The 23144-nt window shown below is 45.1% G+C and overlaps 1 protein-coding gene across 6 annotated transcripts in view; it reads right to left on the reverse strand.

Moving 5' to 3' along the window:
• ACTN2 (actinin alpha 2) overlaps nt 1–23144 on the reverse strand; it is a 107193-nt gene that overhangs the window by 23300 nt on the left and 60749 nt on the right. For 4 of the 6 annotated variants that reach the window (XM_075540619.1, XM_075540620.1, XM_075540614.1 and 1 more), the window contains 8 exons: nt 21089–21176; nt 18685–18763; nt 15489–15570; nt 11079–11164; nt 7765–7857; nt 5402–5632; nt 2807–2954; nt 949–1099 (listed from right to left, as the gene is read on the reverse strand). In XM_075540619.1, coding sequence (XP_075396734.1) covers nt 949–1099; nt 2807–2954; nt 5402–5632; nt 7765–7857; nt 11079–11164; nt 15489–15570; nt 18685–18763; nt 21089–21176 — 958 coding nt within the window. Of the gene's footprint in view, nt 1–948; nt 1100–2806; nt 2955–5401; nt 5633–7764; nt 7858–9636; nt 9723–11078; nt 11165–15488; nt 15571–18684; nt 18764–21088; nt 21177–23144 lie in introns of all 6 variants that reach the window. The other 2 variants (XM_075540613.1, XM_075540615.1) reach the window with 1 other exon arrangement.

Raw genomic sequence — 23144 nt, forward strand, 5'->3', positions numbered from 1 at the left:
AGAGAAAGACCTGGGAATCTACTTTTCAAAAGCAGGTCATAAAAACCCTAAGAAGCACTCAGGGAGTGGCCCCAAGTCTGAATCCCCTCCACTGGCTTTTCACTGGTCCTCCGAAGAGAGGGGCTCTTGGTCACTCTCCATGATTTTTAAACCAGCCAGGAGGCTATGTTGTATACTGGTGGCATTGGGCTAGTCCCGCCAAGAGTGAGGAAACATCACCAAATAAAAACCCTCTTTAATGATAACAGGGCAGTGAGTTTGGTTTGGTTTTGGTTTCTTGGATGGGTAATGTGATAGTGTTTCCTCCACTCTGCCTGGGTTAGGCAGCCTGCCCGGTCCACAACCTCACCCTCGCTCCCTGTTGCTCCCTCATCCTCTCTGGAAGCTGAACTCCTCAGCTGGGCTGGGGCTGTCAGGAGCTCAGGAGCTGCTGAGTGAGAGGACACGTGGTGCCACCACCAACAAAGGACCAAAGCTGAAGCCAATTTATTTATTAAAAAAAACAGCAGATATCAAGTCAACTCTGGCTCGGTGACCGAGGTGTGCCAGAGCAGAACCATTCTACATAAGATCTTTTTTTCTTTATTTTGTTTTTAATTTTTTAAAACGAATTTAAAATTTTAAGCAAAATTAAATTTTAATTTAAGAAAACAAAATTGTAATGTGTTTGTATCGACTTTTCAATGGGTCATTCTTGGAAATAGATCGCTAGACTTTTCTTCCGAAGTATCACTGTCTCAGGGGCAGGGAAGAGGGGGTACGGTCAGCATCCAGTGGTCAACCGTTTGTATCCCAGGGAATGCTTTACCTTATTTAAATAATGAATGAATAAAAACCAAGGACACCAAGCTCTGGGCGGCACCATGACACTGCCCCTGTGACCTGATGGGGTTCACAGCAGTGTCTCAGCTAAATGTCAGCAGCTGCGTGCCTGGAAATAGAACGTACTTCAGCTCCTGGGCGATGGCGGCGATCTGTTCCACCCGGTCCTGGTGGGCTGCCAGGTCGCTCTCAAATGCCTCGTGTTTCCGCAACAACGCCCGGACCTCAGTCAGCGATGCAGACTCGTAATCCTTCTGCAACAAGATCTGCTCCTTGCCTGGAAAAGTTGTGGCAAGGCTAATGAATCCCCTGATCTCACAGCCCAACTCCTTCCTCTCTGCCGACCCCTGGGTGATCATTAAAATCCCAAAGACCAAGGGCGGTGGGAGAGAAGACTGGCAGGACTGAAGAGGCAGGCAAGGATTTCAACAGGAAGGCGGGCCACTGCTCCCATGGACGCTGCTCCAACTCCGTTTACCTGCTGAGAGCTCGTGCCTACAAATGCTTAGGAAATACCAGATGCTCTCCAGGTTTAACCCAGCAAGAAAACACGCTTAGCACTTTCTAAAATGCACATTTGAATTATTAGTTAAAATTCTAAGCCAGAAGCCTCTGATTTCCAGTGTGATGCTCAGTTAAGTTAGTAACTATTAGCTCACAAAATCTACCTCGGGTGGATAGCTAGAACATCGGTTCTCTATTTGCTTTCCCTATTGGTTCTACCCTGGCTATAATTCCTTTTATTAGAAATATATACTGAGAAAATTTCCTTTCTTCATTCTAGCACCTGCTGTGGGCCCCATAAGTTGACCTAAATTTAATCTTTGGATAGTGATCTTTAATAATTTAATTGAGGCTTGCAGTTAGCAGCCCAATGCATAACCCACTGTGCCCCTGGAGTTCTCCATTTAATCCAGAACATCCATGTCATAGTTATATAATCTGCTGTCAATTTGAGATTTAAGAGTAAAGGGGTGGAGTTTAGCCTGTCAATCAGGTTGCAGGTTGATGACCTCATTTGGAGGCATTATGTTGATAAATAGCTCACTGGGGGCAGAACACACACTCACTCCCTGGGAGACATTGCAGCTGAGAAGACACATGGAGCTATGCTAGTGCCCTGAGCTGGAGGAGCCACACGGAGACCCCTGCCAGCGCTGAGATGCTTACAAGGCCACTGGATCCACAAGTCTTCCCACCCACTGGCCTGCGATCTTCCTGCAGTTGGTGTCATTGCATGTGTTTCGTGAGTCTGAAGAGGAATTTATAGATTGATATCGGACATATGGGCTAATATGGGACTTGTGGACTTGATCTGAACTGGGCTGGGATGTTTTCTCAATATAGGAGTGTCTATGAATTTGTTTCTCTAGTCTACCCAGACTAACACAAAACAAAAAATGAACATATTAGCATGGCTATGTAAACATGGTCGGCGAGAAAGGGGAATCTAAATAGAAACCAGGAAGCTAGCTCACAGAAAAGGATCATTTCCAGTCTTCCTTTATAAGTAGATTTTCCTACATGGGATATTATATTGCTTTGTGGAATTTTAGAAATGTTTTACTGACAGGGCCAGGTGACTCATACTTAAGGAGTAAGCCGACATTTACTAAATCAGTAGGGAGAAGTAGAGAAAGACCGGAGGCCGATCTTATCGAGGTGAGCATGGGCAGAACTCTTCTTGAGCTCCATTATGTTAAGAAATACTCAAGGAAGCTTCAAAAACTTTGCGGAAAGATAATGGATTCCCCGCCCCCTCAAGAACCTTTTCAAGCTCCACCATACTATCTACTCAACTAGAAAATAAGATGCCCAGTCCACCTTTGATTAGAGAAATGTAGTAATGAGGCAGCAAAGCAGAAAAGTAAGGGTACCTGTCTGCAGGGTGATAGGAATTAGGGAGAGCAGAAGTAACTGTTGATTTTTTGCTCAAGCGCAATTCTCTTTTTTCACAGCGCGACTCTGAGTTGACTGTACTTACCATATGCCCAAGTCTCATGGGTGGAAGCTTTCTGCCTAAACTTCTCAGCCAGGTGCTCCAGGCGCTCCAGCCTCCGGATCTCATTGAGCAGCCATTCCTCGTAGCCCTTCTCTGCCTGCTCCAGCCTCTGCCACGCCCCGGCAATGTCCTAGGGAGCGTGAAGACGAAGATGAGGCACGCTCGTCATGCTTGGCTCTCCGTTTCCTTTATTAACATCCAACACCGTGTGTTTGACACTGCGTCTCCCCTCTACTTCCGCCCTCCCACCCCGAAGCAACCATGAAACTGTTTCGACTTCCAAATATGTTATCATTGGGGGATTTTACTAGTGCTATCAACGAATAAATACTTGGCACGTCTTCAGATTACAGGATTTAAAATTTATGGCTAGAAGGGTTGAAGTTTCACAGATGAATCAGTTCAAAACAACTCTTACTTGGTGATAAGGATCAATTATCCACCCACCCACCGAGCCACCCACACTGTCTAGTGGGCATCTAGATTGTGGCAAGCATATGGGAGAAACTTCATGAGACTAGGTAGCACCTGGAAAGCAGTGCTTCCGGGGTAAAAGTCTTGCTTTTCATACAAGAGGCATGGGTTTGATTCCCAGTCAAAGCACCTCCTGCACAGCCACTAGCCCATCTGTTGCTGTGATGCGACTCGGATTTCAGCGAAGCTTCTAGACCAGGGCAAAGTGGGAAGAAAGGTCTGACATCAGTTGATTAAAGATTCTCAATTGATCATAGGGATGGAGTAAGACCTGGCAATATTCTGTTAAACTACACGACGTCTTCTTTCTACTGCTTTTGTGGTCATGGGGGGAGGACACTCCACAAGTAGTTAACCAAACAAGTTACTTTCAGCTAATGAAGGAAAAATCAAACAGGGCCACGGTTGTTTACGGTAGGTCACAGGGAAGACCCCTGAGAGGACTGGAGTTGAGCTGAAGCCTTAATGCAGAAAAGGCAAGTCATCTGAAGAATGGGGACACAAGAGCTCAGGCCGAGGGGATAAGCTGAAAGTTTGTGAATGGGGATGAGTACGGTGTGTGGGAAAGGTTGTATGGTGTGTGAGGGAGGGAGCGAGTGGCTGCAGCTGAGGTCAGGGAAGAGGGGAGGTCAGGCAAGACAGGGATGCTTTTCAGTGATCATAAATAATGATGAATTTGAATTTTGTAAATATTTTGGGAAGTCATTGGAGATTCTGAAATGAAAGAAGACATACCTGATTTTTATTCTTAAAAGATCATTTTGGCGGCTATGTAGAGAATGAGTTTTGAAGAGCAAAAGAAGAGAGGGGACAAAAAGAGCTAGTTTGAAGGTTATTGCCGGGTCCAAAGAGAGATAAGGAATCTCTGGGAGCTGTGAACAGTTCACACACCCAAAGGAGTCTCGAAAGAAAGGCCTAGTGATTCCCTTTCAAAAAAATTAACCATAAGGAAGATAGTTCTACTCTAGCACACATGTGCTCTCTCATGAGTTGAAGGTTAGAATAGGGGGTTGGTAGCGGACATTATAGATAGACAGGTTTACGAAAGGACCTGCATGCAGGGGCAGCAGGACTTGATGAGGCGCTAAAGACAAGACAGCGAGAGGCAGAGGAGTGTGACCCTCAGCAACTAAATTTAAAAACGGGGTGCCACAAGGTAGAGAGAACTGTGGGAAAACTGCTTTCACTGTTTTAGGTTTAAAGCGCTTTTGAGACACTCAAGTAGATATAAGCGACCTGGAGCTCAAAGTATCAGTCCGAGTTGGAGAGGTCAACTTTGGGTGGCATCAGAATGACAAGAGCTGACGAAAGCTGAATGAGACCACTTGGAAGATGCCAAGAGAGAAGAGGCCTCAGGACCGTAGAGAGGGCACAGCCTTCATTTAAAAACAAACAAAGCGAGAAGGACGTGTGGGGGAAGTCCTGTCTAGAGCAGAAAGAAGCCCAGGAAGGAAGCAATGGTCAACCGAGAGGGTCAGCATGGAAAGGAAAGAAATCGCCTTACTGCAGGCTGAACACGAGGGAAAGCACGAGGACTGGACGTGGTGAGGTGCACAAGGGCTAGAAAGCGGCGGTAGAAAAAGAGAAAAAGAAGACGGCAGTGGTAGGACAAAGCACTCTTTCAGATGTTTTACAAGTAAAGGGGAGTAGAGAGATGGAACTGTCGATAGAGGACCGTGGAGTCACGGGTTCTTATTTTTTGCTGGGCGCTTTCTAGAGCACGTTTGATGCTATGCGAATGGGTCCGTAGAGAAGAAGAAACTCAGGATGCCAACTCAAAGAGTCCCTGGGTGGTGTCCAGGGCTCAGCTCCTAACGAACAAGTCGGAGGTTTGCGTTCACCCCGCGGCACTTCAAAAGCAACACCCGGCGACCTGCTTCTGACAAACCAGCCCATGGGAACCCGAGGACACAGTTCTACTCTGCCACCTGCCAGTCAACGTGGACTCAACGGAGCAACAACAACAAATTTAACTGGTGCAGGAGGGGAAAACATCAAGAAGTAAGTGGTGACTGAGATCACGTTATATTTAGGACACGGCAAGGATTCGGGAACTCAGCATCTCTCAGGAAGACACGGGCTTCTAGGAGGCCTTGCACTCACCGACACCATCTTGCCCTCGGAGGGCATGAAGGCGGGCCTGTTGCTGATCCGCAGCTTCGTCTGCAGGGTGTTGAAGTTTATCTCCAGCTGGCACTTTTCCTGCACCTTGGGGGGCTTGTGCTTCCGACGGTAGTCTCGGAAGTCCTCCAGCTTCTTCTGCATGGCTTGCATGGTCTTCTCCGGTGTTCGATTCTCTAGCCAGGGGATTGTGCGACGAATCCATTCCAAAAGCTGTTCCCAAAACACAACAGGCCTGTTGAAGCCCCCAGCCGACAAACTGCCCCAGTTGAAAATCAGGGGCAACTAGCGATTTGGGATGTAGTCCCCTAATGCTCCTAAACATACAGAGGTGACCCCTTACTACAAGGAAGGTGCTGCGGCACGTCCGGACCCTCCGCGTTCACATCACCACTCCCATTCTGCCTCCCATTCGTGGACACTAGCAGTCACCTCCATGAAACTAGACACAGGTAGAAAACTGAAAGTCAGAACAAGTGGTGGCTTACGGAAGTGTGACACTTACAAAAAACTCAGGGACCAGACATTAGCAGACAAATGCTGGATGGAGCTTTCGAATGAAAATCAAACAAACGAAAACCTAGCGTGGAGGAAATGTAGTGTAATAACATCGGCAGATAGTTGGTTTAATGTCAAATGAATTTGTATTTTACGTAAGCTCAAATTGAACTTATTTATTTATTTATGAAAAAGTGTATCGCAAACCTGGGAGTAATTCGGTGCCAATGAATATTTTAGCATCTGGCTTTTAAGGAAATCCACATGAGTTCATGAGCATGGCAGTGAATTTCGCAGGATGAAGCGCACACCCCGTCTCTTCAATTGCTACCAGCTAATTGCTCTTTACATTTTTCATTTATACATTTGCCCACTGGTCACTTGAAAATGGCAATAGATTAGAATAAGAACTAACATTGAAAAATAAATAAAATATTGGTACATCTGCAATCAAAAGGCTCAAGGAGAATCACTAACGGATCAACCAAGACAAGGAAGGATGTAATTATCGAAGATTGTCAGTCCTTTGGTCCTTGTCAGGCCCTTAGTTTATCACTGGTCTTAAAACAATGCAGCTATAGGGCAGAGGTTGTACACCGGTGCATACGGGAGCTGGAGGCACAGGGAATCCCGGGTGGACGATACCTTCAGGACCAGGGGTGTGAGGGGTGATGCTGGGAGAGTGGAGGGTGAGTGGGTTGGAAAGGGGGAACTGATTACAAGGATCCACATGTGACCTCCTCCCTGGGAGATGGACGGCAGAGAAGGGGGGGGGGAGGGAGACTCCGCATAGGGCAGGATATGACAAAATAACAATGTATAAATTATCAAGGGCTCATGAGGGAGGGGGGGAGCGGGGAGGGAGGGGGAAAAAAAGAGGACCTGATGCAGAGGGCTTAAGCGGAGAGCAAATGCTTTGAGAATGATTGGGGCAAAGAATGTACAGATGTGCTTTATACAATTGATGTATGTATATGCATGGATCGTGATAAGAGTTGTATGAGTCCCTAATAAAATGTTTAAAAACAAACAATGCAGCTAAACTGAATTTCTCCATAGCAGTAGCATGAAAATACCCACGCAATCTAAGTCGACTGGATTCATATAGATTACTCTTTGAGAAGATCTATTCCAAGTGGCCTGACAATTTTCCCAGCAGGAGCTAAATTAAGTGGGATGGAATATGTGCCTCACTCCTCCCGGGCTTGCACGAATATGGAGTGAGCGGAAGCACGAAGACTTGCGGAGCGGCCCTTATGCCCGCAGAAGGACGGCCGGGAAAGTGCTGTCCTAACCAAGCACCCTGCTGAGAAGGCGCCAGAGCAGCAAGCCGACATGTCTTGGGCTGAGGGCTTTGTCTTTGTCAGAGCTCCCTCCAGCTACGCACACGGCTGAGCCATGTCTGCACACAGGCCAGACAAGCTCCTTCGCCCGGGGTCCCTGTGCGGACACAGACTCTGGATATGAGGAATAGCTTCTGTGAGTCAGAAGCCAACTAGGCAGGAAAACCCCGAGGAATGCAAGATCCTTATGGGCTGTGTGGGCATGTGGGGGTGGCCGGCCCTGCAAGTGCATACGGAGAATGGAATCACAGCCTACGATGTGAAAACATGGCGATCCTCACTCAGCACCGGGTTTGTCAGCAGGACCCAACAGGATGTGCCAACCATGATCTTCCTCCAGGAGGAACAGCCCCTGAGGTCAAGTGCATTTCCCTAGACATATGTTTTTCCCTCTCTGGGATGAAAAATGCAAAAATAATAAGACACTGAAAGTCTATGTTCACCGTCTGGTCTTCACACTCTGGGTGAGTGTGGACAGGCCTGCAGGTCCCCCGTTTCCTTTACCTCACTTGCTAGCCTCTCATATTCTTCCATCAGCCTCTCATTCTCTTGATTCACAGCAAGAACCTTACATATCCTGTTAGCTGCTGTCTCGGCCTGTAAAACACAATAGGTAAACAGGACAGCTCTGTGGACAGGGTTTGCAGACACAGAACTGGACACGGAGCGGCAGGCAGGGGGAAGGAGTGGGGATGAGGGAGATGGCGTGCTGTCAGATTCTGGGTTAGGGTGTCATCGGAACGGGAGGACGGCTGTTGGATACTATGAATCATTTCACACCTTTTCAACAGTTTTCACACAGACTTACACGGCAGGCTGAATAGACTGTAGGGAATAATGGGGAGATACCATTAGTCTAAGGCACAGGCGCTGTCAAACATCAAGCAAGTTAGTAACAAAGAGAGATGTGTAGACGAAGCCCCACTCTGGTTCTTGCAGGACTCCTGACCACGCCGCTGATCTCATGACTATGAGGTGGAGAGTGATGGGATTCGAGGAGCATATTGAATTTGGAACAAAAATTATCGGGCCTTGAATATAGATGTCACTGTATGGGAGCTATCTTCTTCTCAAAAGACTACTTAGGTGGTGTCCTTTCACTCATGGCGAGCCCCCGTGTGCAGAAGAGAAGTGTGCCACGGGGCTTCCATGGCAGTGACCTTTCAGAAGCAGCGATTTCCAGGCCTTTCTTCTGAGGCACCACTGGGTAATTCAAACCGCCAACCCTTTTCTTCCTGTCAAGTGCTACTTGGAGGCCCTGTGAATCGGGGTCAAGTCCATGGCACCTGGTTAGCTTTCTGTTTTGACGTTATCATTCCCTGAGTATTTTCAGGCTTTATTTAATCTATCTAGGGAGCCACCAATATGATAAGCAATTCTCTACCTTTGTTATGTGGAAAGGAGATTTGGGCCAGGACTGGAACTTGGGCCCCAATCATCTGTCCCAGCTGCCAGGCCACCGCCTCAGGCAGAGCTGCAGTTCCAAAGTCCTCATATGGGACTGATTCTAGGTGTCATCATTTCCAGATGATGATCTTAAAGAGATCATGGGAATACTTTATCCAAGCGCACACTTTATCCACCCGGTCTACCAGCACTCTCCAAGTAGAGATACTTGAAAGAGCAAGGATGAGTAACAGGAAAATGTGTAAACAGCTGAAAGACATTTCCCCACAATGCCCCTCTGGCTTTTATATCTCAAGGAGTTATGTGTGTGTGTGTGTGTGTGTGTGTGTGTGTGTGTGAGAGAGAGAGAGAGAGAGAGATGAAAGCTTCTAACAACTAGCAATACTCTTATTCCTCTTATTCATTCAGTTAGTGTGTAAGATGTTAGACAACATCACTGAACAGTGAAGGCCATTTCTAGACAGAAATGAATAAGGGGTATTCTCCAGACACAACCTCATGCTCTGGAGTCAATTCTGACTTATAGTGGAAATATAGGCCAGGAGAGAATTGCCCCTGCGAAGCTCCAAAGCTGTAACCCTTTTCATGAGTGGAAATCCTCATCGTTCTCGCGTAAGAGGCATTAGGAAGGCATTGATTCCTCCTTCACTGTTCAATGAACGCCACTCTATTTCAATGGTATTTTTTTTTTGTTTTCTATAGCACAGCGCTTTCCACAAGTTAATAAGGAAATAAGAGAAATATCATTGAAATAAAGGTAGATAAAATATTTCGGGAATAATCTCTAAACTTAAGCTGTTAAGGAACTATTCAGTTTGGAATTTGCCATATTAGAAAATTACACAACACGTAGAGTGCAAGGAAAGATGTGAAGCGCACAAACACACACCCAGGTAACACACACACACACACAGTTAAAACTGATGCTGAAGAGCAACACGACCACCCAGGTGGACAAGGATTGAATACCTGCTCCGCTCCCGCAAAAGCATGGTAGAAGCAGGAGACGTATGTCATGATAGCTCTTTCATCAGGTTTGGGAGTGTTCACAATGTCTGAAGGGAGGGAAAAAATAACACCGAAAACAGACACATACACAGACGAAGAGTAGAAACCAGGGTGAACAAGAGGAAGAACAAATTGGCCTGTACCGAGCAATTTTCTGTACGTTTCCTGAGCCCAGAATCCGAGACTTGGGAAAGCTGCACAGTACTAAAATGAGCCATGAGCAGGATGCTCTCAGCAAGTCTGTTTTTGTTTTGCTTTCCTTGATGCGGGGGCTTTGTTTGCTCTCCCATTCCGTAGTGGGCTTTCAAAAGTTCATTCACCTGGGGACCCACATGCTGCATATTGGAGCCTCTTACTGCCTCCTCGTTACTGCTAAGCCTGCATCCTTTGGTTTTTGGCCACACCAGGTAACCTGCCACTTTATTAAAATGCTGAGAATACCAACAGGGGACTTGTGTCCCATCTCTCCTGCCGTGTCCCCCCTCCCATTCCTATAATCTGTTAGCTTTCTGCTGTGCAAACTACACTGCCTTGTGTGAGGGTGGGAGTCCCTGGAGAGGGCGGGCATGTCTCTGACTCATGTCTCTGATGATTTGTAGCCTCAGCAGCCATTCCTATGGTCGCTATGGGTCAGCAGTGACTCAGTGGCAGTAGGTCTTCTTGCCGTGGACACAGAGTAGACCCGTACTTCATGGGGGATGGTTTCAAGAACTGCTTTTCTCAGCAGCAGCGCTCCAGGCTGTCTTACAAGGCTTCTCTGGCTGGTCTCAAACCGCCACCTTTCTGGAGAGCAGCCAGGCGTGTTCACCGTCTGCACCCCTCAGGGACTCTGCATATACTTACCAGGTCGCTTATAGAACTCACCAACCATAACGAAGCAGCTCAAGAGAAGGGCATTTGCATACTCCTGTACATTTTTGTCCTTATTAGGACCATGACTTTGGACACCCTTTGCCTCAGTTGCTGAAACAGCTGGCAGGGAGTGAGGAACAGCCTCAGGGAACACACAACCTTTCTATCTTGGCAACATCGGATTTGGGTGCATTGCTTTTCACTCTTGTTCTTAAACTTCGCTCCGTCGAAGGACAAAATGAAGTTAACCAAATACTTTGCAACTCCCTAAGGCGACACCTCATCACTGGGCTTTGGAGGGACAGTATTAGAATGGAGGAGGGGGGGCGTTGTGTGACAGCATGGAATCTTCTGGAAACAAACACCAAGAGCTTACACTTCACATACTGAAGGTAAGTTGCAAAGGAAACTATACTGAAAAAGACAGACAACTACTTCCTCTGGACCAGACAGGTTTCCTTATTCATAAGAGAGAGAAAGGGGGAAAAAACAAGAAAAAAATTAAGACACAGAAGGTGAAGTGTGAGGTGACCCGTCTTTTACATCCTCACCTTCTGTGCACCAGCAAAAGCATGATAGTAACAGGAAACATAGGTCATTATAGCTCTTTCATCGGGTCGGCCAGTGCATACTAAATCTGTGTGGAGAAAAATAGGTTAACGGCGAGATGTTCTAATAACATCAGGTTTCTGCTAAGTGTTAACACAGGGGCAGAGACGTGAATGTAAGGACTCTCCCACCATGCACACCCACACCGATGTTGTTAATTTTTTCTCCAATCAAAGAAGTTGCACCTGCAAAGCCATTGCTCCCTATGATTTAGAGAATGACCAGGTAAGATCGAGGAATTTCCAAAGAGAATTTTCCAAGGCTAGCAGAGCCAGGAACAAGGAAGAGAAGCACAACCACGGGGAGAGATGTGGCTGTGTTGCTAGTGGCTAGGGTGTCATCCAAAGCTCATGGCAACCCCATTTACAACGAAGCCATTGGGTGTGGATTGGATAAAGCTCCGTTGTGAACTACAAGTTTCTCATTGGCTGATTTGGGGAAGTAGATTCCTAGTCTGGACGCTCTGCGGAAGCCTCTTAGCACCTTACCCACAGGCAAGCCTCCAGGAAGAGATGGATGATGGCTGGGTCTCCAGCACGGGTGGCAAGAACTCTGCTATTGAATCTCTAGAATTCAACATAATTCTAGCATCTGGAAAACACAACTTCACATTCCAGGGATTTCTAGTTCTAGGCACACCAAGGGCCCCAGGCCACCAAGATTCCTAGCCCAAGTCCACATGGAACACTGCCCCCACCAATCAATAGCGCCCACCTCAGACCAAGTTTGCAGAGGAAAACAGGGAAACAATTATGTGTCACTTAAGAAATATAGTACAGGATAAAGATGAGGAAGACTTCCACCCATCATTATTACAGATCATAGCTCATGGATGACAGATCAGCTAGCCAACAGAAAATCTCCATTTAAATTTAGAGATCAACACAAATAGAGAAAATACATTCAATAGCAGTAGGTAGTTAGGCCAAAAGGTTTTGGCCAGGAGAGGAGGACACTTGGACATGGCCTTGAAATAAAAGAGACTCTTTTAATATAATTATGTGGTGATTATAAATCTGAATGTGTCTAGGAGACACGAAAGGTAACTCAAGTGCAGTCAATTAATACTGCTCTTTCAGCCATAATTCCTCATGGGATCTCTGCTAAAGTCGAGCCTCCGGGCCCATGGTTAGAGCCTGTGCTTTTGGAGGGGGCTCTCTGCTGTGTTAATGCACAGATTCAGTTGGGGTCAAGTGTGAACGAAGTCTCTAGCTTGGTTTTCTTGGGGATATGCTCTCTTGAATGGCAAAAGCCACACCTCAACGTCATCCGTGGGGTGTGGAAGAGCCATCTCAGAACCACGGAGAAATCCCAGGGTCATCAGGAGAGCTCCCAGTGAAGTACATTCCAAGAAGGTGAGGTCAAAACAGACGCACCAGAGGCTTTGGAGTGGCCACGCTGGGACCAAGCCTAGGAGGCCGGCCAAGAGTGGTGGCTGCGGCAGGGATGGACAGGGAAGCGGCCCTAAGACTGGTGGACAGTGAGCAGAGCAGCGGGCTGGACCCTGCCCCACGGAGGGAGGGTCCACGGGACAGCATGGCTGGGAAGCTGACGACTGGAGAGAGCTTTATGAGGCCAGGAGAGGCACTCCTGCAGACCAATGACTCCAACCTCATGCGTCCCAATCTAGGCTTGGGGTGACCGACTAACGTCCCTAACAAAGCCCCGAATCTGAAGGACTGCTTGACTTCTGGGCGGTCTTTGCAGCAATCGATCACTCCCAGCAGGAAGGGAGAGTGTTGGGTGAGGAAGGGTGGGTATCAGAAAAAGGAGAGCAAGATGGGGAGTAGAGGCATGGCTGACCTCTGCCTTGTACCACACACCTCGGGCTGCCGAGGAGTGAATTCTCCTTCTTACTTAGGTAACCAGAGAAGGTCAGATCTGGTTCCTGCGCCATTTATTCAGTTACCTCGGGGGAGGGGGGGTTTGTTGGCGATCATAGCCAGCGGCGGGACTTAGCCAGTTTGCACTGGTTCTGCAGAACTTATACCTAAATTTTGATCAAGGTCAGCAAACTGGCTTTGAAAATGGCACTTACGATCAGGGCTCTCTGAGGTGGGCGACTGGTTATGTGGAAATGTGGAAATCACAAATTCACATCCCTTACTCTTTGTTTAGGGTTCATCTGCACAAAGGCACCGGTAGGAAAGCTCATTCTGTCCACAGGGATGAAAAATTATAGGACCTATGCTTGCAATATTTACTTATTCATTTCACAAAACTATACTTTGGATGAAAAACGACTACCTTTTCATTTCCTTGCATATGCTGCTTCGGTAAATAAACATATAATGTAGAGAGAAAAAGTGCTACACAAGCAGGGGGTGACATGCTGTCACTCATTTCAGCTTTGTGCGACACCGCACGAGATACTGTGAGTGAATGATGCAATTCCTGAGTGCTCAAAGCTAAAATTGTTAGGAGAATTGCTGTAAGTTCCGCAGGAGCAGAAAGGGCGTTTTCCAAGAGGAACATAAGATGTTCAGGGAAAGGAAGAGAAGTCTCCTGCTTCTAATGTTAAACACAATGACTATTGTCTAACTGGGCTCCCGCTAAAGCAGAGGTTCTCAACCTGTGGGCCACGACCCCTTTGGGAGTTGAACGACCCTTTCGCAGGGGCTGCCTGATTCATAAGGGTAGCAAAATGACAGTTATGAATAGCAATGAAAATAATTTTATGGTTGGGGGGTCACCACAACATGAGGAACTGTATTAAAGGGTCACGACCTTAGGAAGGTTGAGAACCACTGCTTAAAGGAATGAGATCCTACCCCTACAATGAAAGATGGGAAGGGTAAATCACACAGCTGGTGATGCTCAAATGAAATGAGGAGTATTGCAAGTGAGGATGCCAATTAAGAAGCAATATGGAAAAATCTTAAATAATAGTTGTTGGGGTTTTTTTGGTCAGGTATTATTTAATAATTTTCGTTAATACTTTAAAACTCATAACATAATCTAGTGTTGTGTACCTCTTTTATTGTTCTCATTTAAGCATTAACCATATGAAATAATAAACTCCCTATCATGTTTTACACTTAAAACCATCATTATGGCAGTGAAACGGTTGTTAATTGAATCCCACCACTGATTATATCATGACATAACATGCCTAGTCCCAAGTCAGTCAAGTTCATATTCCTTTGCCAGCAGATTCTAGTGTTCTCGCTGTTAGTTCAAGTGGATAAACCCTGCAGAGTGATTTACCACACAAGTGTAAGCTTAGTTAGAGAGGACTGGCGGACAAAGAGGAAAACAAAACTTCCTATGTTGCTTCTTCACTATTTTTATTGACTTTGACCCTGTAAAGAGTTTTAGAGAAATGATAAGTAGAATTCTGCTTAGTGTGCTGAAATGTGAACATCAATATGACAAGGGTTTGATCAAACGGCTGAATTAACGAATGGGGAAAAGTTGGGTCCAAAAAGAACTAGAAAAAAAAAAAAAGAAAAGTTGGGTCCAAATTGAGCGGTCATCAAAAATGAGGAGGAAGGAAAGATTAGGTATTGAGTCTAATTAAGTCCTGTGCTTTCCCCCAGATGCTCCTGACCAGAAGCAATAATGATAACAGCCACGTGCACTCTGATAGATCAGTTCCTGGGGGTCAGGACTCTCCCTCATCCATCTCCCCATCTCCTTGGGACCCGAGGTCCGGATCCCTGCAGGTGCTCAAGTGTCTGTTGTGTGACAAATCCACAATGGTCAGGGAAGTGGGCTACTCATCCAACTCACATGCAACTCTACCAAGTAAAGGGCCCAAGACGCATTTGAAACTGGTCGCTCAAGTGCAAGAAATATAAAAGCCCTTTCACGTCTAATTAAATTAAGCTTAATTCAGACTACTTAAAAGTGCAATGTGAAAGTTTAGATGGTAGACGGATGAACTCACTGCGGTTGACTCAACTCCAATTCATAGAGACAGTGAGATGTTCTGTTTCAATTCTATAACTTCTACTTGGAAGAATGACCCCCTTGTGTGCTCTTAAGTACTCCGTAAAGAGGTTTATCTTCTATATGTATCTCTCTGTGTGGTAAGGAAGATACACTGCTGAAAAAATAAAGGAAGTTGTGTCTTTCTTTGAAAATCAGCTAACGCGTCGTTTCTTAGCCAACGCTGTACTTGTGAATCAAATCCTCTCACTGAGGTTCTGCGGGCTTGTTTCGGAGCAGGATTTTAAAAACGAATCTATGAACAAGCTACACGTGAAATTCTCTACTCTTCATGTGGCCGATGATAGAAATGTATTAGAACTCACAAGTCCTTCATGCGTAACATGGCTATAAAATGTTATAGTGTCTCCAGCTGTCGTCATAGCTTTTATGTAAGTCATTAAACACAGTTCCTATCTCACCTTCAGCATCCAACATCTTAGGGATATCCAGGTGCTTCTCTGCAATTTCCATGGCCAGGTTGATATTTCCTACTGGGTCATCCTGCATGAAACAATACACAGCTTTAATACACGCGCACATATCCACACAAATACATAGATTCCAATGCAGAACAACAATGTTTCCACATACCTCACCTGTTAGGAGACCTTTCTACCCCACCCCCACAATCACTATCGTCAAGTAATTTTAAGTCGATTTTTACCCCAATTACTTCAAACGTTTAGTGAAACATCAAAAATTATATTCAAAACCACTCAATCCATGCACACTGCAATCCATAAATGTGAGCAAAAAGCTTACAAATACAAATACTTCAAGGGTAGAGGGAAAGTTGTCAACTAGTTTCTCATTGTCAAGAAAGAACACATGGAAAATACGAAAGCTTATTTTCAACCATATTAGTAAAAAATTGAAACTATTCTAAAATAAATCGTAAAGCATATATTTGAGATCTGGGAGGGGATCCTGGAGATCATTTAATCCAATGCCCTTATTTTAAATGAAAGAAACCGGGGGCAAAGCAAAATGAAGGAAACACTAAGTGAGATGTTTAGACCACAAACCGCTCTTTTACAGGTGACCACACGGGATAAAAATGCTGCGCCTGTGTCAAAGATCAGAAGAGGCCCTGAGTCTTAAAATTATAAGCAAAAACAGTAAAGAATGCTCTGTTTGTAGATTAGGTTCATCGTCCACTTTAAACTTGGTGAAATATATATACGTAACAAAACTAATTTCACTCAACCTGTACAACTCGAATACTGATAAACGGAATGACTTGTTATTGTCGACCCTTTTTGACTTAACATTTAATGGGAAGAAACTTGTGAATTTAAATTTGGATGAGGGAATCTAAATCAGAAAAATCAAAGTGAAAAATTCCGGGATGAATTTTGGCATTAATACTATTTAAATATCTTAGAAATTCTGCAATGCTATGCAATCAGCATAATCATCTTAATACTGTGTCTCTTCATCGGACAGGGCAAGATATGACAAAACAATAATTTATAAATTATCAAGGGCTCATTAGGGAGCTGGGAGCAGGGAAGGAGGAGAAAAATGAGGAACTGATGCCGGGGCTTAAGTGGAGAGAAAATGTTTTGAGACTGATGAGGGCAATCAATGTATAAATGTGCTTTACACAATTGATGGATGTATGGATTGTGATAAGAGTTGTATGAGTCCCTAATGAAATGATTAAAGAAAATGCCGTGTCTCTTGAAAAGTACAGCCTTCAACTGCACACAGTGCTAACCGAAGAAAACATACTAAGCTTCTTGGCCATACAGCATACAATTATTTCAAGCAGAATGTACAATTATTTCAGGAAAAATGTTGTTGATTGAAAGCAGCCATGTCATTTGAAGAGTTTATGAAATGGCTGTAAAGCCAAATAGTTAAGTACAGGATTCTCTCTTCTAATTAAAAAAGGGGGGAGGGCATTAATAAACAGTGCAGTCACTTTCTGAAAGCTGTCTCATTTAGACTGTGAACTTAGAGAGGACATGTGGCAATCGGGAATTTCCTGCCGTAGCTACTGCTGTGTGACATGCAGCAGACGACTGAATTTCTCTATCTCGATTTCTGCGTGTATACTTTATAGGGTTTCTATATGTTGAGAAGATGGGATACATATGCACGTGTGCATGTGACTACACACACACACATATGCACACACAGGGGCTTCAAAGACTTTCTGGAGAAATGGAATGAAGCGATAATGGAACTTTTCCACAATTGTTTGGAAGCTCTCTTGTATGCACATGCAGATTTACATTCAGAGCAATGCCTGAGAGATACGGCACCATCGAAATATCAGCTCTGTTGAGATTTCCCCACCCACCTCAGACGCCTGACTGACCTATCCTAATAAAAATTGACCCTTAAAAATTTCTAGCCAAGCTCATTTTGCAAATAAGGGAAATCGCATTTGGTAATTGGGTAATTTGGGAATTACATTTGGTAATTGGATATATATATATATATACATATATATGCAATATGTTGAAGCATTTTAAAACTACTCAGTATGGATAAGAAAATACATGTAGTGAAAAGTTAATAAACTCTGGCTGCACAATCTCCTTATACAATCTTGGGATACTGCCATATTAACCTTTAAAATAGAGAGTGACTTCTTCATGTGGCACTCTGTAGTCTAGGAGCCAGGCAGGGAGAGGGGTGATAGGAAAGTGCTCATTTGAAAGGTGGTGAAAGTCAGGGCAATCTTCCAGCAACTATCTGTGGCACAGAGGTAAGGGCCAGCATGCAGCAGGGTCAGAGGGCATGCCAGACACAGCGATACAATGTGAACAGCCAGTTAAGCACACCAGCAACCAGAAGAAACATGGCCTAAGGCTATTAATCGGAAAGTCTAGCTGATGTTCTTCTTGCGGTGGAAGTGCTTGCTTTGAGAGCACACAGCCCTCTGACTTTACATCTTTAAGCGTCATTATTTCTAGGACAGCATAAATCATCCACCACAAGATTTTTTTTGCCATCCCCATTGACATTAAAAAAATACTTTTAAAGAGAAAATTCAGTGTGTCTTTGAGCTTCAGCAAAGGAAGACTTAAGCTCAGTGGGATTACTAAAGCTTTCTGATTTTCTGGAAAAAAAAGAAAGACAAAACAAAACAGAGAGAACTTTGTCTCGAAGTCTTAATTCAATTAATGTCTTAAATCAATAGCAAGATCATATGAAGTGCCCCTTCAGCAAGAGATGAGTCAGTGCATTCTGAGCAAATACGTCTGCAACGGAGGGCTCCAGGAAAGGTCAAGGGAAATTCAAAACAAAACAAAACAACAACAAAAAGAGACATCTTGGAGCATTTAGAGCCCAGGAGCAGAAAATCCAAAAAGATACTACATAAACTCATTAAGTGAAGCCAAATTCAGAAATATGTCTTAATTTGAGAAAACGGGGTAATGTGGGTTCGAATGTTACTCTTGCTCTTATTGTAAGACCTAAGGGTTTTACTGGTTCCTCGTTCATCCTTTTCATTCTGTGAAGAGCGACTCAAGAGAAGCCAGCTTCCCCCAGGGGCTCTCCTGGGGTGTTTGGTGTGAGTTGACTGCTGATGTGCTCGTGCTGCGAAGGCATGCGGAGGTGCCCGAGCCAAGACCCGGCATGCTGGTCACCCAGAATGACCTTATTAAGCTTTGAGTAGTCAATGAGGTCAGGTCGGTGTCTGTGGATAAGTGCACAGAGTCCAAGGCCGTCTTTCCAGCTTCACAGCCGTTGAAAAGAACAGGGACACACATTAATGAAGGGAAAGCAGTGTCAAGGTCTTGCGCTTGGTCAGGTGTTTGCCTGAAATCCGGAGTGAGTAGTCTCAACCTAACTTCTGTCTCATCCGGTGTGCCAACCTGTGCCATTGTGGCGCCTTGAGCGCCCTTCTTCTTGGGCCTGCAAGGGCTTCCACCCCTGGTTCCACTCTTCCCATGCCGCCCCCGGGCCTGCAAGGACGTCCACCCCTGTTCCATTCCTCCCATCCCGCCCCATCTGAGTTATGCCCATACCTGTCCTACCTAAGGACAGAAAGAACTACTTGGCCATCAGTACACCTCTCTTCTGTCACTGACCTCCCAGGCCCAGGTTTCTCCATAACCTTTCTGCAAGTCTCCCCTCAGGGTCTTCCCAAGACACACACACAGGCCCTTCTGTCTCAAATGTCCAGCACAGACTTTCTTTCAAGAATTCTCCAAAAGTCACTATCCAATCCCAAGTACTCCCTTGTCTTTCTTCGTAAGGTTGTTTATTAAAAAACAAACAACAAAACAAAGACATGTAGGTCCCTGGGGGTGACTGGTGGGCGGAAACACAATCGGCAAGGGATTTCAATTTCCGGTTTGTTTCTCTAAGGACATCAGCACTGAATATTCTTAAGGACCAGCAGGTTCAGGAAAAGCAGGAAGCACAAGTCCCTTTCTCAAAGGAAACCCTGGTGGGGCATCAGGGGGACCTGTCTGAGGCTACACTGCTGGCCCCACCTGGGTCAGAAGAAGAAGAGTAAGAGGCTTATGAGAAGCGTGTGTGAGACCTTTATGTTTACACTGGCAGAAGACCCCAGGAGTTCAAAGCTCCAGCTATACTCTAGACCAGTGGTTCTCAACCTTCCTCATGCCGCGACCCTTTCATACAGGTCCTCATGTGGTGGTGACGCCCCCCCCACCAACCATAACATTATTCTCGTTGCTACTTCATCACTGTCATTTTGCCACTGTTATGAATTGGGCAACTCTTGTGAAAGGGTCATTTGACAACCCCCCCCCAAAGGGTTTGTGACCCACAAGTTGAGAACCGCTGCTCTAGACTGTACTGTGGGGAAAGGAAGGACTCCTTTGTCCCCTCTGTACTTTCAAGGCCAAATTCAGTGCCTTACACTAGGAAACCACTTTTGGATTTTTCCTGGGGCTCACTCTTCTGCATCACTTCTACATTAGCCACATCTGTCCCATGCCTGTTTATTCACGATTACCTGGCCATCCACAAGGTAGAGATGCATCCTACTTACACATAGTAAGGATGAAATGTTTGTGAGAAAGGAAACCGAGGCAAATGAAACATACCCTGTTTTCATATTACATTTGGATTTCATTCACGGAATTTCCTGTAATTTTTCAAATAAGACGTTTCTATTCCTTTAGAGTTCCTGCACAGCAAAGCTGAATGGTTACGTATCATTAGTGTTTGGAGCTGCTGCACAAGCAGAGGGACCAGCCCCCGGGGGCTGTAGGTAGAGGCGCATGTAGACTCTGCTCGGATTTGCTCACCTTGTTCCTGGGAGCTCAACAGCCATCCCCATTTTCCCTAACAATCCTGCCTTTCCCTGGTTGATGCAAACAGCAATGTGCTCAGCCACTAACTCAGAGGTTCAACGTTCTGAGTTGAGGTCCCAAAAGAAAGGCCTAGCCATTTGCATCTGAAAGTAATCCACAGAAAATCCTGCGGAACACGGTTCCACTTTGACACACATGGGTGGCCCCGAGTCAGAGCTGACTCAAGGACCACTGACTTTTCTGCTAACTGATTTTCTTCCACTAGTAGAAGGCGAGAGCCATTATGATCTGACACCCCAAAATTCTGATGAATCATTCTGGTACTGCATAATCCTGATGTATAAATACAGTGATGTTTTGCCAGAATCCTAAACCTTTATCAAACTTTTTCCCATGAAAAACTTTAAGAACTCATTTATAAAAACTTCCCTGCCATCCAATCAATTCAGACTCACAGCGACCTTAATAGGACAGGGAGAACTGCTTCTATGGGTTTCCAGGATTGTAAATCTTTATGGGAGTAGAAAGTCTCACCTTTCTCTTATGAAGTGGCGGGGGGGTTCGAACTTCTGACCTTCCAGTTAGCAGCCCAACACGTAACCTCCCAAGCCACAACTCCTATGGAAGACCTTCCCACACCACCCACATTTCTACAGCCACCACCTCCCTTAAACAGAAGGAGGAGAGACGCATGTGTGCAAATAAACATTGTTCCTGCCAGCACCTGTGGGCGGCAAGTGCGCCCGAGATCAAGGAGGGTGCTGGCTGCTTACCTGGTGTGGAAGTTCTGTATGTTCACATTTCTATACGGAGCCGTTTTCCTTTGACACCAAAGTAGCAGGCCTTCTTTTGCAGAGGTTTCTGTAATGAAAGTCCAGGAAAAGTGGCTGGAGGGACATAGTGACCATTGAGTTCACACACCTCCCTGCCCCTTTCGGAGCAGACCGCACCAGGGTACGAGGTACCACTCACCTCACCATGACTCACAGGCCCCGGGAACGATGGATTTGGATCCCAGGGACTGGCTTCTGACAATTCAGGAACCTCAAAAGGACAACGCACAAACTACAACGTAGACACCCCCGAAACAAGGATCCAGGGACATGGGCAATTTCCCCCTTTATGTTACTGAAAAGTGTGTGGTTTGTGACTTGCCTGTGACTTATCTGCCATATAATTTATATTCTTAGATTAATGAAATTCACAGGGTCTACTATGTCCCCAAATTTCTCCTGTTGCCCAGTGATTTCACACTATTTATAAGATTTGACTGGTAAATTTTAAATTTGAGGATTTACATTTTGAAAAATTAAAAATTGTGTTCCTGGCAAGGTGATGCTTTTGATGGCAAGTTGGTCTCGGTAGGCGTTGTGGAAAAGACAAATAGTTGCTCGTCCAGCTAATGAAATTTGGACACTGAGTACAGAAGACCAAAGAAGCATCAATGCATTTGGATTGTGGCGCTGGAGAAGGGTATAGAAAGTGCCGTGGACTGATAAAGGGACAAACAGACCTGTCTTAGAGGAAGTATGGTCAGAGGGCTCCTTAGAGGCAAAGATGGCGAGACTTCATCTTACATGTTTTGGAAATATTATCAAGAAAGACCAGGCCCTGGAGAAGGACAGCAGGCTTGATAAATGGGAGGGGCAGGGAAAAAGAGGAAGGCCCTTAACGAGACGGACGGATACAGTGGCTGCAACAGTGGGCTCGTGCGTGGACATGATGGTGAGGAGCAGGCCCCTGTGGGGTTTTGATCTGTCGGTCACTAAATCACAATGGGTTGGAAATGACGCAATGGAACCCAGCATCAGCACAACAACAGTCTCTCTAATGCAATAGTGACAAAGATCATAAAAAATATTTTTCTGTAAAGAGAGTTCAACTGTTAAAATATGTAGATGCATTTTTAAAAAATTGCCATCAAGTCAATTCCGACTCAGAGCGGCCACACACAGGGCTTCTAAGATGGTAAAGATGGCTGCATCTCTCTCTCATGGATTTGAATCATCAACCTTTAACCATGGCTCATAAATTAATTTATGAGAAAAGCAAACAGATGAAATTATTCAAAATTATTTTTTTCATAAGTTAAGATCTTTTAAAGGAAAACTTATCTTCATTAGCATGCAAAAGATATCTTTTAATAAAGCTGTATTTTTAACAGGGTCAAATTCAGGCTATTTACTAATTCAAGTTGGCTGTCATTCTTTTTTTCCCAACAGTGTTATTGGCACATAATTTACATATCATAGAATTGTAAAGTTCAATCATCCAAACACATCAGGGGGGATTGTACACGTGGCTGCCATTCTTGGTTGAAGCTTTAATACTATTATATTTTTAGATGACAGAAATGGGTCTTCAGCGCTACAAGGAAGTATGGAAGTTTCATGTTATCTGGTACTACATTTGGCCAGTTGTAGGTTTCTCGTGTGTGCTGATCAATTAGCAACTAAAATTACTTTAAAAGCCAGAGGTAGAGAGTGCTTGGGCCTGGGCAGAACTACAAATAAGGCCCATTGCTCACCAGCGCAGGCCCATGGTCAGACTGTTAAGGAGGGTTGGGCGATTAAACAATTGGGGTTGTCCGTAAGCTTATGTTACCCTGAAACACACGCTGTATTTTACATTTTGTGATATTTGGAAGTAACTAGGCCAAGTTCTAATTTTAAGAATGTCAACGTGAACTGTGATGAATTCATCACAATATTTGGGAGTGCTTGGGATAAGAGGCCTTTGGTCTTACGTGGTAGTTTAAAGGATTGAGATTCTGTCACAGTGACGACATAGTTCTTGGGCAAAAAGACATAATGGCAACAGAGATTTTGT

This window comes from Tenrec ecaudatus, chromosome 1 (assembly GCF_050624435.1).
Source record: "Tenrec ecaudatus isolate mTenEca1 chromosome 1, mTenEca1.hap1, whole genome shotgun sequence".
Taxonomy (NCBI): Eukaryota; Metazoa; Chordata; class Mammalia; order Afrosoricida; family Tenrecidae; genus Tenrec; species Tenrec ecaudatus.